The sequence below is a fragment of the Camelina sativa genome, chromosome 18, assembly GCF_000633955.1.
Source record: "Camelina sativa cultivar DH55 chromosome 18, Cs, whole genome shotgun sequence".
NCBI lineage: Eukaryota > Viridiplantae > Streptophyta > Magnoliopsida > Brassicales > Brassicaceae > Camelina > Camelina sativa.
Genome location: NC_025702.1, coordinates 12,341,886 through 12,356,777, shown reverse-complemented (window position 1 = coordinate 12,356,777; position 14,892 = coordinate 12,341,886). Strand labels below are relative to the sequence as shown.

Genomic DNA, 14,892 nt, shown 5'->3' with positions numbered 1-14,892 from the left:
AATTTTATTTTATAAGATTTATTACTGACGAACGCATTGCATGTATATTAGTTCATTAGATTATTATGGGTATTGTGTTTATTTTTAAAATTTGAATCCTCTGTTACTTAAATTAAGTTGGTGATTTCAGTTTCAGTTCAACTAGCTTGGTGGCTTTTGCTGATGAACAATTCTCTCTAGATACTTATAATTGGAGGAGACATCATGAATGAGAAGACATCATGAATGAGAAGTTAGGGTATATTATTGTAATGGACGGGCACGAGACTCTCCTTGGAACTTTGTGTGGTTACACCCGTGAGGTGCTTCACGATTTCCATGATTATTCCGAGTTCCCCCCCCCCCCCCCCCCCCCCCNAGCAGGATCAGGACGCTGAACCTCTCCGTATGTGAGGAAATCTGCTGAGCTCGCCACACACTACTACATTAATCCTTCAACAATGGAGCCTAATGTGGATGGGCTGATACTTGCTACCCGAGGGGATTACAAGGCTACATTGACTAAGTCAGATGAGTTTGATCCCAAGCTTGCGGCGATGATGGTGAATGTGGTGGATGTTACTATTGGAGGAGAAGGCGGTTTCCATATTGCTATCCACCAGACATCTAAAGTCCTGGCGAAAGACAGGCGTATAATTGTCAAGGTGTTTGACGAGATCACCGAGGAAACTGGCAAGTATTTATATGGCCTTGATGATACGTTGAAGGCCCTGGAGTCCAAGCCGTGTGCTGTCGAGACACTTATTCTGTGGGAAAATCTTGATATCAACAGATATGTGATGAAGAACCGTGAAACGGGTGAAACTGTGATCAAACACCTGAACAAGGAAGATGAAGGCAACATTGAATTAGATGTGGAGGAGAAGATGTCGCTTTTGGATTGGCTGCGTAATGAATGCGCACGTTTTGGCTGTGCGCTAGAATTTGTAAACGACAAATCACTTGAAGGGAAACGGTTTTGCAAAGGGCTTGAAGGGATCGGAGCGATACTTCGTTACCCGCTTGACCTGTGAGTGCCGTTCGTTGATCCTGAGGATGGAAAAGCCTAATCAAGAAGATGGACCACATTCAAGCCTGTACACTGGTTATTAAAGTTCTCTTGAGAATACTGGTTATCAAAGTTGTTGTGCATTCGGAAGCCTACACGTCAGAGAAGAAATTACGTACAAATCCGTATATTATCATCTCGTAAACGTTTTGGCATCTCATAGTTTTAATATAGTGCACAACAACAAAACCATTGGAAATGTCTGAACCAGATAGGTTACATTATCATTTATCAATCACTAAGGGTTTATAGTAGATATGAAGAAATGTAACTAAAATATCATCAAACAGCAAACGTGTAGGCCAATAACTTTTCAGAATTGATTGATTCCACAATTGCGGTAACATATACTGCCTCTGTGTTGAACGAGATCCCAGCGATTCTCCAAACAGATCAATCTCTTGGGACTGTAGAAACCTGGAATCCGAGTCAAAGAAGGCTCAGCCATGGCAAGAAACCACACCATACTTCCCGGTGATGAACTTCAGTCCTCTGATAGGACTCATGTTTTCCTTTCTGGGCAGCATATGATTCTGATGGATTCCGAATGTCTCAGAGACAGCATATCGTGTCTTGGTTTCCCAGTTGCTAAGATGATTAGACAATTTGGGTGCCACGCAGATGCGAACGCAAAGTCCTTTTTGTCCCTAGAGACTTGAAATTACCTGCACTGTCACCCCGAGTCCAATAACAACACTTATGAGAGCTTCAAAAAGTTTCAGCAGTTCAATTCTTAGCCTATAGGTCTACGCTGTATCTAGCCTAGGACTGAATTTAGCTGATTAGAGAGGCTGTTCAAGTCTATCATCAACCAAAGTCCCTGGTTTGGTAATGACTTGAACAAGAAAAGTATTTTATAGCTTTTATTCGTCGGAAAGCTAAATGGTTACACATATATATATATATATATATAACCATTTAGTTTTCCTAAACGTAAGAGACAAGATGGGATCGACAAATGTGATGTCAAATTGGACAAAGTGGAACTATAATTGGAGTATATATCTAATTAATAAATGGGTACCCTAGAACCATGGTCCATAGGTCTATGGCCAGTAGACTCATCGAATTATATGTGTTACAACTTACAAGCCGGAAATGTACCGGAGCTTAAACGCTTTTTTACACTTCCCTAGCTTGAGCCATGAAGAATTACGTCTTATTCAGATTATTATTGAACCGGGGAAACCAGCTAAAGTGGTTGCAAATGGAGAAGACCTGAACTAGTGAACTGAGTTCATAAAGCAACAAGTCCACTTTGCTTCACCTGCGATCAGAATTCAACAAATCCATAATTTGACAACAAAACTGCATCTATATAACAAATGGCTGATGCCAATGTATCAGTTGACACAAAACACAAGGTTCAAATGAGATTCATTCACTACTTAACAACGGTTGAGAAAAGTCTCGTGAACAAGTTGCGCGGTCAAGAGATCTACAGTACCCGAACCAACTGACTTAAAAACCGTTATTTCTGTTGAACTCTTTCTCCCTTCTTTGTCACCTTTGATCAATTCCACCAAATCCCCACAAATGTCCTCTTTCTTTATCACTCCTCTCTCAAACGCTCCAACGAGCTCTCCCGCTTCTACCATCGCAGTGTCGTTATCCACAAACACACTCCCTCTTTGTATCGCATTGTCGTCACATTCCCTCATTTCATGGCTAAACGATCCAACAAGGTCAAGATGAGCTCCGGGTTTCAAGAACTCACCTTTGACCAATGGAACAGTTGAGTTTGTTGCACAGCTTATAATATCTCCTAGAGGAATGATATCATCTAACGAATCATGGCTCTCGAATGAGACCTCCTTGTGTTGAGCATCCTTAGAGAGAGTTTCAGCTAAATCCTTAGCCTTTTGGTGAGTTCTGTTCCATATGATCACTCTTCTCAAGCTTGGTTTCGCCGCTAGATGGGATTTGATCAGGTGTGGTGCGAGAGCACCGGAACCAACCATGATCAACACCTGACTATCGTCTCTAGCAAGGATTTTGGAGCCTAACCCTGAGACAGAGGAAGTACGGTAAAGGGTTAAAACAGTACCGTCCATTGAAGCTAGGGTTTGGCCTGTAGTGGAGCAGAAGAGTGTGTAGGATCCATGAATCCCAGGTAAGTTCTGTGAGGAGTTATGAGGGAAGTAGGTCACAAGCTTGACGCCCATGTAAGGGAGAGAAGGAGAAGATGACCAAGAAGGCATGAGGAGGAGTGAGGAAGGGGGTGAAACGGTGTAGTTTTGTCGGATAGGGCTTGTGATTGTTGAAGAATGTTTGGGAAGATTGGTCCGGAAATGATTGATCAAGGCTTCATGTGAGAGGATCGATGGAAAAGACTCGGCTGGTATGAAAACTGGTAATGCAGCCATTGAATTTTGAGAGATCTGTTGATTTCAGGCAGGACACGATAATGGTTTTAAGGAGAGGCAAGGGAAGAAGAAGACAAACCCAGATTGGCCTTGACTTTGGTTAGGTCGCGATTCGCGAATGTCTAAATCAAAGGGTATTTTGGGGAAGGACTTGTTTAAGTGATTCTTCTGCAGCAACCCACCATTCATCATCATCTTCGTCGTAATTCTCCTGTGTGCCAAAAAAAAAAAGAAGAGAACTTATTCTTTTAATATATTCGAGAAATTAGACAGATCATTCAGTCAAGAACATGAAGTCAACTAACCAAAGGATGAGGTTCCAGTGTCTTTTTTGGTTTACTTTCAAGATCATCAGCGACTTTAACTGCTTCAAGCCACCATGAGCTTCTGCTAGCAGCACTATCTGGATCGCATTCGTTATCAATGTAACATTCTCCTTCCGGGTAAAGGTTGTTACAAAGAGTCTGTGTATCTTCTTGATGGTAAACCGTATCTTCAGGAAGAACACTATCTGGAACTGGACGTATCGGAGATCGATAATCTGCAGACAAAGTTGGTTTATCTTAGGAACAAGATTCTGTTTTCATATTTATTTGCCAATACATAGAGTATACACACCTCGGCAGTCTGGATCGTAGCATTTCTGATAATAGATTCCCCTTCTGACATCAACTATGTACATCACTAAAACAAGAAAGTTTGTTTGAAGAAACATTAGCAGTCCACAGAGAGATAATAAAAAAGAAAAGAAAGACGAACTCATATATAGTATAAATGGGTTGTGAGCAGATGGTACCATGATTGCTTTTATGTTCCCTGCCAATTCGTTCGCAATATCTGTTTCTTAACATGCTGTATACAATCAGGCTATCTTCTGAAAACCAGTACCAGCATCTTATCTTACCTAAATATCACAGCAAATGTTTTAAAGAAGATGAGCACTGTGATCTCTCCATAACACAAACATGCTGCACAATTATTAGACTCAACCTGATGCGTCCCCTGTGGAAGCAATGGATTCTATGAATTGGTCCAGGTGCGGGAACGGGGACTTGCCCCCGAAGTACGATGTTGACATGTCACTTGTGCTAGCGTCCAATTGAATTTTCTGAGCATTTAGGTTTCTTACAAGATTGTTATTGTTCACCTGCCATCTCCAAAGAGTACAGTTTAGAGGCATAAACATTCGTGAAATCTTCCCTCAAGTATATGTGGAAAGAAGATGCAATTGGAAGCCAAAAACACAAGTGTCAGGCAACTGATGAAAAGAATTACCTCTGTTTCAAAGCAAAGTGTCTTCATACAGTCTGATTCCATCTTACAAACCAAAAGCTTCTCACAATCTGATTCCACGTTGCAGATTAAGGATGTCATGAAAATATCTTCTTCACCCTGTTTGTTTACCAGTGATCTTGTTAGATACTGCAATTACTATAAACTCTTCCAAGGCAGAACAAGAGGTCGCGCTGAGACAGAAACATGGAAAAGAAGGTGAGGACAGCAGAGAGACTTGCATGAAGGTGGACTTACCATATTCTTACATTTGAATCGTCCTGTAGGTAGAAGAACTGATGTCTTTCCAGCTTTTGATGATTGTGCAAGACGAAAGCAACGGTTTCTAGAGTAAACAGCAGTATCCACAAAAAGTAGGGATGCCGAATCATTAGCCTCTTTGTGAACAAATAACTTGCGCAACCTTTCATCTTTTTCCTTCGCATTTACTATCCGTGTGCATAGCTGAAGAAACATCAAGATGACAATGAGCCATGGCCCACAGAAATTCCCACTTGCAACTTAGGAAACCTTCTTTTCAGGAAAGAAAAGTGAAATATCTTTTGAAGCATACCTCTCCTACAAAAGCACCAACGTGTATGTTGTCCTTAAAGGCAACCTTTGGAATGATTACAATTAAATGACGAGAGAACTTATCTGCATAAGAAGTTTAAGGTACTCTACAGTCAAGAGAACCAACCTTTGCATACAGAAGTATAAAAGGACAATACATACTCAACTAGCAGCTGAGAGAGAGCTTATATATTACTGTACCTTTAGTTGAGGAGTCAAGCTCTACAATCCAGTCCTCATGTCCTTCGATAGCATATTTCTCATGCAAGGCTTCTAGAATGACTGATATCAAGATATCAACCATTTCATCGACATCTTTACCTTCATTTTCTTTTTGACTAAACTCCAAATCAAAGTACATATGGCATGGCAATCCCTGAGAAGTAAAAAGCCATTGCAATTAAATGCAGCTATGCAGAAAACATTAGAATAGTTCATGGCAGCACAGGAGAATGAGATCTAGATACCTCTTGAATCACTTCATAATGATGACGGTGCCTTGGATCCATAGATGTGTATCTAAAGGTAAAAGAACAAAATAAATAAAGCACTTAAGAGAAGTTTTCCTGGCTTGTTAAGAAGGTAAAAGAAAAGGAACCTCTTCCAGAATTCTTCATATGATGAAACAAGAAACCTTCTTTGGCCACTAAAATGATCTTGATAACTAAAAATCCTCACATTGTCATGTCTTTTCCCAAACTTAATCGCTTCATCTTGCCTAGGAAATGTAGCCCAAACTCCTTTCCTAAAGAAAAAGTGAAGACCATGCCATGATACACTAAAGTTAAAACCTTTTAAAAAGACCAAATAAAGATCTACCCAGCTTATTCATCATAGATCACCTGGAGATAGCTTTCCTTTCTTCACTAAGATCAATACGAATCTCACGCAAAAGCCTTAACAAACTCAACGGTCTTTTCGGAGGAACACCATTCGGAGACCCGTAAAATACAATGGGTGAAAACTGCCTCCCAACACTCTTTTTCACATTCTTAGAACCACCAGACTGAGACAATGACAAATATTCACAATTCACTCCACAAGAACAACTTAAAACACGACAAGTGGGTTCATTTATACTTACAACAGAGCCGTCTAGACTGACACCTCCATCAATCTGATTTTGCAGTTGCTTTCTAGACAAAGAACTTAGCTGCAACTTCTTACAAGTCCCAGGAGAAGAGTCATCATTCTCTTGATTCAACATTTTCTTGCTCCGTTTCTTTTCTCTCATAGCAGAAGCTGAAAAATTTCCATCATTTAACCATTAAAATTTTTTCACATTGCAACTTCATGTATTGCTGCTATACACTCGTTGGGTGATATATTACCACAAGATCTCAAAATGTTCAGTAAACAGGTCATCGTAGAGAAGAAGGTAAGTATCAATTGACGATTGCGTTAACCAAATTTTTTCAATTCAATTTTACCAAACAAAGAAGATGAATCCCATTACCAGGAGGAGAGATTCCACACTTGAAACACTGGAACAATCGATCAACATCATCCATGGTGTTCGCGCTAAGTTTCTTCTTCGACATATTTCTTCTCCTCTCTCCAAAATCTTCTTCTCACTGTTTGTTTCACACAGATTCTAATTGAGATTTTTTTTTTCATTAATTTCCCCCTTCGATTGGATTTGAAAATTTTGGCTCACCAAAAAAAAAAAAAAAAGAATCAACGGCGACGGCGAGGTGAAACTTAAGCGGCGGCGTCGTCGTCTTATCCACGTGTCTAGATACTACTGGCTTGATGTTTAAGAGATGGTAATACAACACTGCCTCCTGTTTAATAATTAGAGATAAAAACACTCTGCCGTTTTAAAATGGCTTTTTACATGTCTTGTAGTTTTTTCTACTTTTCTTGGTTTTAGTAGAGACGTTACTGGCTCAGTCGCCGGGAAGCTTTTTCTGGAAGATCAAAGAAACACCCAAAATTAGAATTGTTGATGCACAAAAGTTTTGGGGTCTAAAGTTTTTTTTGCATCACAATCTAATCTAGTCTGGTGTTCGTCGTCTACACGCCAAAATCACGTATTGCGAAGTCCAAAGATATGTCAAATCTCACAACCAAGGTACACATTTTTCTCGCAACTCGTCGATGTGTATGATCTAGGTTCAGAGTTTTTTTTATATAAAATTTTGAGTGATTTAATCTTTCGTTTCAGGGATTTTTCATATGAGATTTTAAAAATTTCTGCTATGAAATGAAATAGCTCAGCAAAATTTTTAGTGTTGCTAAGATTTGTTTTCATTGTGCAAGTCCCATGGAAAGGGACAAATGAATAAAATTAATTGCTAGTGGAGAGTGATCATCAAATTCATATATAGAGGATTTGTTAGCAGAAACCTCAAGAATATAATCAATTATTATACAGTATGTTGATTAATCAATTATGTGCTTAGCTAATTTGAATTATGTAAGCAGTTTTGTGTCTTGCTTCTATTAGTTGTTTGGGTTTGGCCAATTTTTTTTTTTAATTTATAAAAAGAGCTTCTTAGTTTTGTTGGGTCTGAACTATTTTAAAGCATTCTTTTGGTGGAGGTCATTTCTTATCTTGACCCCTTACACAGATATTTATTATTGTTGTTGTCCTTTGAACCGTCGTTTGCTTATTTTCTTTTGTCAATCGTTCGCTTTCTTGTTGGTGTTATCAAGGCTTTTTTTGATCTTTTATCACCTGCTCCTTTGGAACTTACTTTGTTGTATTGGTGTTTTTGAAGAGAAACTTAAAAAAGGTTTCCTGACGTCACTAGTTTCACTCTCTCTCAGTGAATTCACAATGCATGCCAGTAGTTGCATGTTGTTCCCCCTCAAATCAACATGGTCTCACACTCTACCAAAAAAGATGTCTTAACTTAATCCTGACACACCAGCTATGTGCTGAGCATTGAACTTGATTCCGAGCTTTACTTGCTGTCTTGGCCAACATCAGTGCATTAGCCTTTCTTGTATTTCTGTTTGATATCAGGTCACTCGAGGATGATAATTTGACAATGATCTGGAGATTAAGGGTGGACATTAGACATCAAAACTGCGTTTTAGAGACCGATGACAAAAAATTTAATTGTGAATGCAAAGGTTGTGACAAAAAGGGATTTTGTTTTCATCACCTTATTTAAAAGCTGATTTCAGAATGAGATTATATCTTTGATATAAAATTTTGGATGGTAGTTCTTGGATTCTGTTCTACTAGTGCAGCAGTTGGTACACTATGTCATTCGCTGCTACTATTTAAGTTCCTATGATTCTCAAACTCGTTCTCTCTCAGTCTCAACGGTCATAGTGTTTAGTCTTTACCTTCTAAATTACTTAAGAAATGGCAGCGAATGATGTCCCTTGCTGTGAGACCATGTTCTGGGTGTACCTACTTGTATGTGTTGTTCTAGTGGCTTTTGCAGGTTTGATGTCAGGATTGACTCTTGGGCTCATGTCCCTTAGTCTTGTCGAGCTCGAGGTCATGATCAAAGCTGGTGAACCCCATGAGCGCAAAAACGCTGGTCAGTTTCATAAACCCATTGACCTGTTCATACTTTTCTACTTCATTTTTATACTAACACCATTTAAAAAAAATTGCAACAAAATGGTCAGAAAAGATTCTTCCACTCGTTAAAAACCAGCACCTTCTCTTGTGTACTCTCCTCATAGGCAATGCTTTGGCTATGGAGGTAATAAGCTGCTTATGTGTATATCTGTGGATACAACTTATTTGTGTTGTGCCTACTTTGCCTTTATAAAAGTTCTGAGTCAGTATTTACTGACTATGTTTTTTAATGATAAATTCTAAAAGGCTCTACCAGTCTTTGTCGACTCTCTGCTTCCAGCTTGGGGTGCTGTCCTGATATCTGTGACTCTCATACTTGCATTTGGCGAGGTGGACAGAATTTGAATTAGCTTTTCTCTGCTGATCTCATCTTTAACGCTTGCACAATAGCTTACTATTCATTTTCAACTGTTGTAGATTATACCTCAAGCTGTATGCTCTCGGTACGGACTGAGTATCGGTGCAAAGCTATCGGTTTTGGTTCGGTTGATTATCATAATCTTCTTTCCATTATCTTATCCAATCAGCAAGGTACTTCAATCATCTTAACATCAATGGAACTTTTAGTGGATCAATTGAGTTTATGATTAAGCAGTAATTATTTTGTAAGGCAAAAGAATTCTTCAAATTTGTCTTCTTTCAATGCCTCAGCTACTCGATTTGCTGCTTGGAAAAAGACATTCTACACTTTTAGGACGAGCAGAGCTCAAGTCACTTGTCTATATGCACGGAAACGAGGTTTGTTTCAAGAACTTGAGATGCTTTTAATTGTCCTGCCAATATGTAAGGTGAATCCATGTCTTTTTTTTTCTACTTTCTCTGTGTTCCTTTCCTGATAATTAGGCTGGAAAAGGCGGGGAACTGACTCACGATGAAACAACAATCATATCAGGAGCTTTGGACATGTCTCAGAAGAGTGCCAAAGACGCAATGACACCGGTCTCTGAGTTATTCTCACTCGACATAAATTCTAGGCTCGACGAGTATGTTCTTCTCTTGGAATTATGCTTTTTGGAAATAGATATCCACTTAGTTCTTTGTTCTTATCCTTCTCTTTGGGCTTCATAGAAAGACGATGGGATTGATAGCAAGTGAAGGCCATAGCCGAATCCCAATTTACTCTGTCAATGGTAGTGTTATCATCGGATATATTCTGGTGAGTGTGCAACAAATTTATTACAGGTATTAATCTTGAGAAACACTTACATGATTTTTGAAATGAGTTTTTTTTTGGTTTGAATAGGTCAAGAACTTGATCAAAGTCCGTCCTGAAGACGAGACACAGATCAGAGATCTCCCTATCAGAAGAATGCCCAGGTATACCCTCTAACTAAACTGTTTTTGAAGCTAGGTAGATCAAAGCTTATTTTTCTTCAAAATCTGCAAGCAGGGTCAATTCGAATTTACCTTTATACGACATCCTCAACATCTTCCAAACGGGTCGAAGCCACATGGCTGCTGTTGTTGGGACCAAGAACTATACTAATACTAACACTCCTGTCCATGACAAGAGCATCAATGGTAAAGAGACTTCTATATATAAAGAGAGTTATATAAAATCTAAAATCATATAAAGGAACTGAGACGAGAATGCATATGTCTTCTTTTGTATTGTTTCAGGAACGCCTAATAAAGATGCCAACGTTGTTCCTGTGATGAACTCCAGCGAAACTAATTGTCAAAGTCCAGTCCAATACATTGACAATATTGCTGATGAAAATGAAGAAGTCATTGGGATTATAACTCTGGAAGATGTTATGGAGGAACTGATACAGGTAATCGATGTCATTAGCATATCATTATGAGTATTAGTTTACGAAGTACTAACATATTGTATTTGTGAATGTTTCTGAAATAACCATTTTATGAATCTTGAAGGAAGAAATATATGATGAGACAGACCAATACATCGAACTTCATAAAAGGTATGATCACCATTTATTAATAGACTACAATTTACAGTCTTTTTCACTGGACTTTGAATTTTTCTCCATCTATAGGATAACAATAAACATGCCAATATCGGGGAATTCGCCGGAAACTGCCACTTGGGCTTCGGAGCTGGCATCTCCTATCTCTCCCTATCGCTCAAGCCCTCTGTCGCCGAGCATCATGATCTCTAAGCTGCTCCGGTCACCAATAAATTCACCTTACCGTCAGTCTCCGATTCTCCGGCCAGCACTACACGCTTCTCCACCGTCACAACCTCCTCCCGTGCTCTCTCCGCATAGTAACGAGCGTTATTACTATTTGTCACCTGGTAGGGTATGTAACGTAATCCCTCAAGAAAACTGCTTTACAGTGTTTTTTCTTGCACTAGAAGTTAATTTCCCCTCTTTGCTTTTTGTTTGCGTTGTTGCCTTGCAGGTGTCGAGGAAATCGTATGAAAAGCTATAAATTGAAGAAAAATGAATTTATAATGTTATGATGACTCATTCCATGTTCTTAAAAAAACCAGAACATGCGGTATTATATTCATGAAAAGAAGAAAAAGAAATAAAGAAGGATAAAATAGTATGAAAATGTGTGGTTATGAACATATCCCAAAGATAAAAACAAAAGATACATATTTTTTTTTTTTTTCTTTTTTTCTTGGCAAACTGCCACCCGAAAGACTAAACCATATGATATGTGTAGATAAGATAAATAAAGAAAATCTGTAGAAGAAAGAAAAAAAAAACAAAATGAGAGCTCTCTTGTGCTCACACAATTTCCTACCATTATCATCTCTCTCAAGAACAACTCTAAACACTAAACCACAGAATCCAAAAACCCTAATATCTAACAACAGACCAAGATGGGAATCCAAGCTCCACGCTGGACCCAAGGGGTTTCAATCTACTAAAAGCTCTGAAAAACCCGGCCGACCAGACCCGGACCCGGAAGACGACGACCCGCCGATACCTCAAGAAGTGTTCGAGAGGATGATGGGAAGGATTGTGGTGTCTGTGGGAACACCTTTGGGCCTGGGAGTGGCAATCTTGAAAATACTCGAGGTTGTGAAAGATAGACACGTCTGGGACGTGCCTTTGTGGGTTCCATTCTTGACCACACTCGTGACCTTTGGTTCGTCGGCTCTTGGGATTGCGTACGGAAGCTTGTCCACAAACCTGGACCCGACCAAGACTAACTCTGTTTTCGGACTCAAAGAGGCAAAGGAGAATTGGGTAGAGATGTGGAAAGAAGACTAGTGATGGTAATGTCTTAATGATATTAATGTTGATTTTTTTTAAAACTTTTTTTTTTGTCTCTTGGGACTTGCGTGGGTACATAAATTAATCTTTAGTCATCTGTTTTTTGATATTTACGTCTGGTTTGAATTAGAATCGTGACACGAAGTGGTGTTTGGTCTGGTGACTTATTTGCTTCCCTGAGATCGAATGTTGCCTATTTGGGAGGAGCATTTGAACTGTATGCCCTGGTCCAAGAAGATGTAAATGGACATGAAAAACTATTAGAACTTTATAAAATTCAGTTCAATAAGAACTTTAGATTAAGTAAAATTATTACTTACGAGGTTACGTCATATTAAAAAAAAATCTATCATTTGAAACAATGTTGGTTTTCTCCCAATTTTTTTGAAGATTTTTCATTTTTTTCCTAGTCATGTTTTGTTAAAAAAAAAAATTAATACTATTTCATATAGGTTTGATAGATGCGTTTTTAATATGACAAGCAAATTAATTTGACAAGAATTGTTTTGGTAACACTGAGTATGAAAAACAAGGAACACAAAACATTTCATGCAATGGTTTTGAAGAACCGTGTTCCAGAGTCTTACTACTATTACCATTTACCACAAATCTATTGATAATAACAAGCTTGCGAATGATCCAGCAGACTAGATGAGGAGAGTCACGTTCCTAATTCAGCATATATAGAGAGATGTTATAGTCTACGTACGTACGTGAATGAAACCGCAGGGAAACAATAATTACTACTAGATGATTTTAGTTTTCTTTCACATAACCTCTTCAGAGAAGTTTAACATAAAAAAAATGCATAGGCATAATTGCAATGGGATGGGTTAACAACTTAACATTACTTTTTATCATTCATAAATTACACTCTTCCTTCAAAAATTAACTATTATGTGTTCATATATATTACCATTATTAAAAATAACTCACATAGCCACACACGGATCTGATTGATGGTAAGAATTTGCATAGGCATAGGCAGGAGGATCGTATTTGTACGGGGATTCATCGAAATCAATTCAACCGGTTTAGGTTTAGGCTTTTTCTCCGGTTCAGGCTTTTTCTCTGGTGGTTTAACACCTTCAACCGAAACGATCTCTGTGTTACATATTTTTCTTAGCTTCATCACGATAGTCGGTACATCAACATCTCCAAGTATCGTCAGTTTCCCGGTTTTATGATCTATTGTTATCGAAGTAACACCTATATTTTAAATAAAAATAAATAATAATATGTATTTCTCCAACTATATCATATTACTACAAATTTAGAAAAAAAGTCATTTACAAAGATACCTCTAACTTTGGAAACGGTCGCAAACACTTTAATCCTGAGTTTCTCCTCGGGATTAATACTCAATTGCAACACAGCTTTCTGTAATATCAAACAAGAGATTAGTACGTATGGCTACTTGCATATTTTCAATTAATCGACTTAATCAACGCATAGTTATTATAATAGAGATAAAGAGGTGTACCTTCGCGGCCATGGCTCGAGAAGGTTGAAATATCGAAGATGTTATTAGCCCCAATAACTTATAATTTGATGAACAAGATCTTTTTCATATTCGATAAATTTTTTACCTATATAAAATAAGGTAATTTTACAGAAATGTTAACCTTTTCAATAATAATATGGAAATACATGTCATATTTTTTTTATTGACTACAATATTGTCCATTGATATATAATTTTAAATTAACTTTTATATTTTTTTTGTAGGTTTTGATTATCTATTTTTACATTTAAAATATAGTTTTGAGTGGTAGTGCTATTTTTAGAACTTTGGAAATGATGTGCTAAATTAGAAACAAATTTTTTTTTTCTGAGATGATGCGAGAATTGACCTTCCTTTTAAGATTAAGTGTTAATCTAGTTATTATTGCTGATATTTATGTCAAACAAGATACATTTCAGTTCGTTAATAAACAAAAATGATTGCTTCCCTGAGATTTGTTATGTGTATGGGAGGAGAATTTGAACTTTTAGTACTAATCCAAGAAGATGTACGAGTTAATGGACATGAAAGATCTAAAACATATAAAGAAGCTTATAATCATGTTAATTGATATATTTTAATTATCGAAAGAGGCCATTTGCGCTTTTAGAAGAGTAGTGTTTCCTAAGTTCAGCATTTTTTTTCTACCCGTTCACATAACTACATTACAATTTACAAGAAGTTGCGCATAGATAAGTTCTCTGCTAATTTCCGGGTAGCATTTTTTAAATTATTAAAATGAATAGCATTATACTTTAGGCTTTAGCTAATATTTATATTTTTTTGGTCAACGGCATTAATCTTAAATGGTTCAGAAATCCAAATAAGAGGTGAAAAGTTGGAACTACATAACTTAGGCTAGGATTTAGAAATCTTAAATAAAATAAACTCAATTTATAAATCCAAAATGATAGTTCTTCAAATATTTCTAGCGACTCATCATACTAGTAAAACGGTAAGAAGAAGAAGTCTTGACGAAGTTGCCATCATCATAGAGTCAAGAACCGAAATATCCTCGTAAGCCTCATCCGATCATGTGGATCCCCACAAGTCGACATTTCTAAAAAGTTTTTTTGTTTTGTTTTGTTAAAGAAGACTTTTGAATTTTGACTCTCTCCATCTAGTTTTCATTATTTTCTCACTTGTCGCTTATTTTTCAATATGGTTTCTCTTTTGGACAATCAAATGTATAATGTACTATTGCGTGACCGATCTTGCATCCTGGCGCTCTCTATGGAGTTGAGAGCGTCTTAACTAAGTGTATGTATATATTTATCGATTTATAATCCAAATTAAATAAATTGATTCAACTCACAACATAGTGATTAGTTATTTAGAACATATCAGCATCTTTGTCCAACAAAAAAAAAAAAAAAAAAAAAAAAAAAAAA

General features: G+C 37.5%; 5 protein-coding genes across 11 annotated transcripts; 3 read left to right on the top strand and 2 right to left on the bottom strand.

Annotated features, from left to right (window-relative positions):
• Window positions 365–2,113, top strand: LOC104761288 (eukaryotic peptide chain release factor subunit 1-1-like). The gene has a single exon (XM_010484352.2). It carries the CDS (start codon window positions 441–443, stop codon window positions 1,011–1,013), a length of 573 nt encoding a protein of 190 aa, XP_010482654.1. The 5' UTR covers window positions 365–440; the 3' UTR covers window positions 1,014–2,113.
• Window positions 2,344–3,500, bottom strand: LOC104761289 (delta(1)-pyrroline-2-carboxylate reductase-like). The gene has a single exon (XM_010484354.2). It carries the CDS (start codon window positions 3,412–3,414, stop codon window positions 2,437–2,439), a length of 978 nt encoding a protein of 325 aa, XP_010482656.1. The 5' UTR covers window positions 3,415–3,500; the 3' UTR covers window positions 2,344–2,436.
• On the bottom strand, window positions 3,531–7,019 carry LOC104761290 (DNA-directed primase/polymerase protein-like). Its single transcript, XM_010484355.2, has 14 exons — window positions 6,716–7,019; window positions 6,344–6,501; window positions 6,102–6,265; window positions 5,858–6,004; window positions 5,727–5,778; window positions 5,461–5,635; window positions 5,261–5,343; window positions 4,945–5,151; window positions 4,690–4,806; window positions 4,405–4,561; window positions 4,211–4,318; window positions 4,033–4,098; window positions 3,720–3,955; window positions 3,531–3,625 (listed from the first exon to the last, which is right to left on the bottom strand). Exons 1-14 carry the CDS (start codon window positions 6,798–6,800, stop codon window positions 3,542–3,544), a joined length of 1,839 nt encoding a protein of 612 aa, XP_010482657.1. The 5' UTR covers window positions 6,801–7,019; the 3' UTR covers window positions 3,531–3,541.
• On the top strand, window positions 7,133–11,382 carry LOC104761285 (DUF21 domain-containing protein At5g52790). 7 transcript variants are annotated; one of them, XM_019240379.1, is made up of 15 exons: window positions 7,133–7,333; window positions 8,231–8,340; window positions 8,649–8,759; window positions 8,851–8,927; window positions 9,050–9,133; window positions 9,221–9,334; window positions 9,455–9,541; window positions 9,647–9,786; window positions 9,872–9,959; window positions 10,047–10,120; window positions 10,194–10,324; window positions 10,424–10,578; window positions 10,682–10,728; window positions 10,804–11,068; window positions 11,171–11,382. In XM_019240379.1, exons 2-15 carry the CDS (start codon window positions 8,256–8,258, stop codon window positions 11,198–11,200), a joined length of 1,488 nt encoding a protein of 495 aa, XP_019095924.1. In that variant the 5' UTR covers window positions 7,133–7,333; window positions 8,231–8,255; the 3' UTR covers window positions 11,201–11,382. The 7 variants fall into 7 exon arrangements, with proteins under 7 accessions (XP_019095924.1, XP_019095923.1, XP_019095928.1 ...); XM_019240378.1 differs by having other exon boundaries at window positions 7,427–8,340; XM_019240383.1 differs by lacking the exon at window positions 8,231–8,340 and having other exon boundaries at window positions 8,661–8,759.
• Window positions 11,466–12,386, top strand: LOC104761287 (uncharacterized protein PAM68-like). Its single transcript, XM_010484351.2, has 2 exons — window positions 11,466–11,999; window positions 12,128–12,386. The coding sequence occupies exon 1, from the start codon at window positions 11,488–11,490 to the stop codon at window positions 11,992–11,994; it is 507 nt and encodes a 168-aa protein (XP_010482653.1). The 5' UTR covers window positions 11,466–11,487; the 3' UTR covers window positions 11,995–11,999; window positions 12,128–12,386.

Excerpts from the sequence above, each read along its gene's own strand:
- LOC104761287 (XM_010484351.2), top strand. The coding sequence starts at position 11,488 with ATGAGAGCTCTCTTGTGCTCACACAATTTCCTACCATTATCATCTCTC.
- LOC104761288 (XM_010484352.2), top strand. The coding sequence starts at position 441 with ATGGAGCCTAATGTGGATGGGCTGATACTTGCTACCCGAGGGGATTAC.
- LOC104761285 (XM_019240379.1), top strand. The coding sequence starts at position 8,256 with ATGATCTGGAGATTAAGGGTGGACATTAGACATCAAAACTGCGTTTTA. Across the intron at positions 8,341-8,648 it reads ATTTAATTGTGAATGCAAAG|TGGCTTTTGCAGGTTTGATG; the intron begins GTTGTGACAAAA and ends GTGTTGTTCTAG. Across the intron at positions 9,542-9,646 it reads TCTATATGCACGGAAACGAG|GCTGGAAAAGGCGGGGAACT; the intron begins GTTTGTTTCAAG and ends CCTGATAATTAG.
- LOC104761289 (XM_010484354.2), bottom strand. The coding sequence starts at position 3,414 with ATGGCTGCATTACCAGTTTTCATACCAGCCGAGTCTTTTCCATCGATC.
- LOC104761290 (XM_010484355.2), bottom strand. The coding sequence starts at position 6,800 with ATGTCGAAGAAGAAACTTAGCGCGAACACCATGGATGATGTTGATCGA. Across the intron at positions 5,344-5,460 it reads GCTTGACTCCTCAACTAAAG|ATAAGTTCTCTCGTCATTTA; the intron begins GTACAGTAATAT and ends CTTCTTATGCAG. Across the intron at positions 4,319-4,404 it reads TTCCACAGGGGACGCATCAG|GTAAGATAAGATGCTGGTAC; the intron begins GTTGAGTCTAAT and ends TGTGATATTTAG.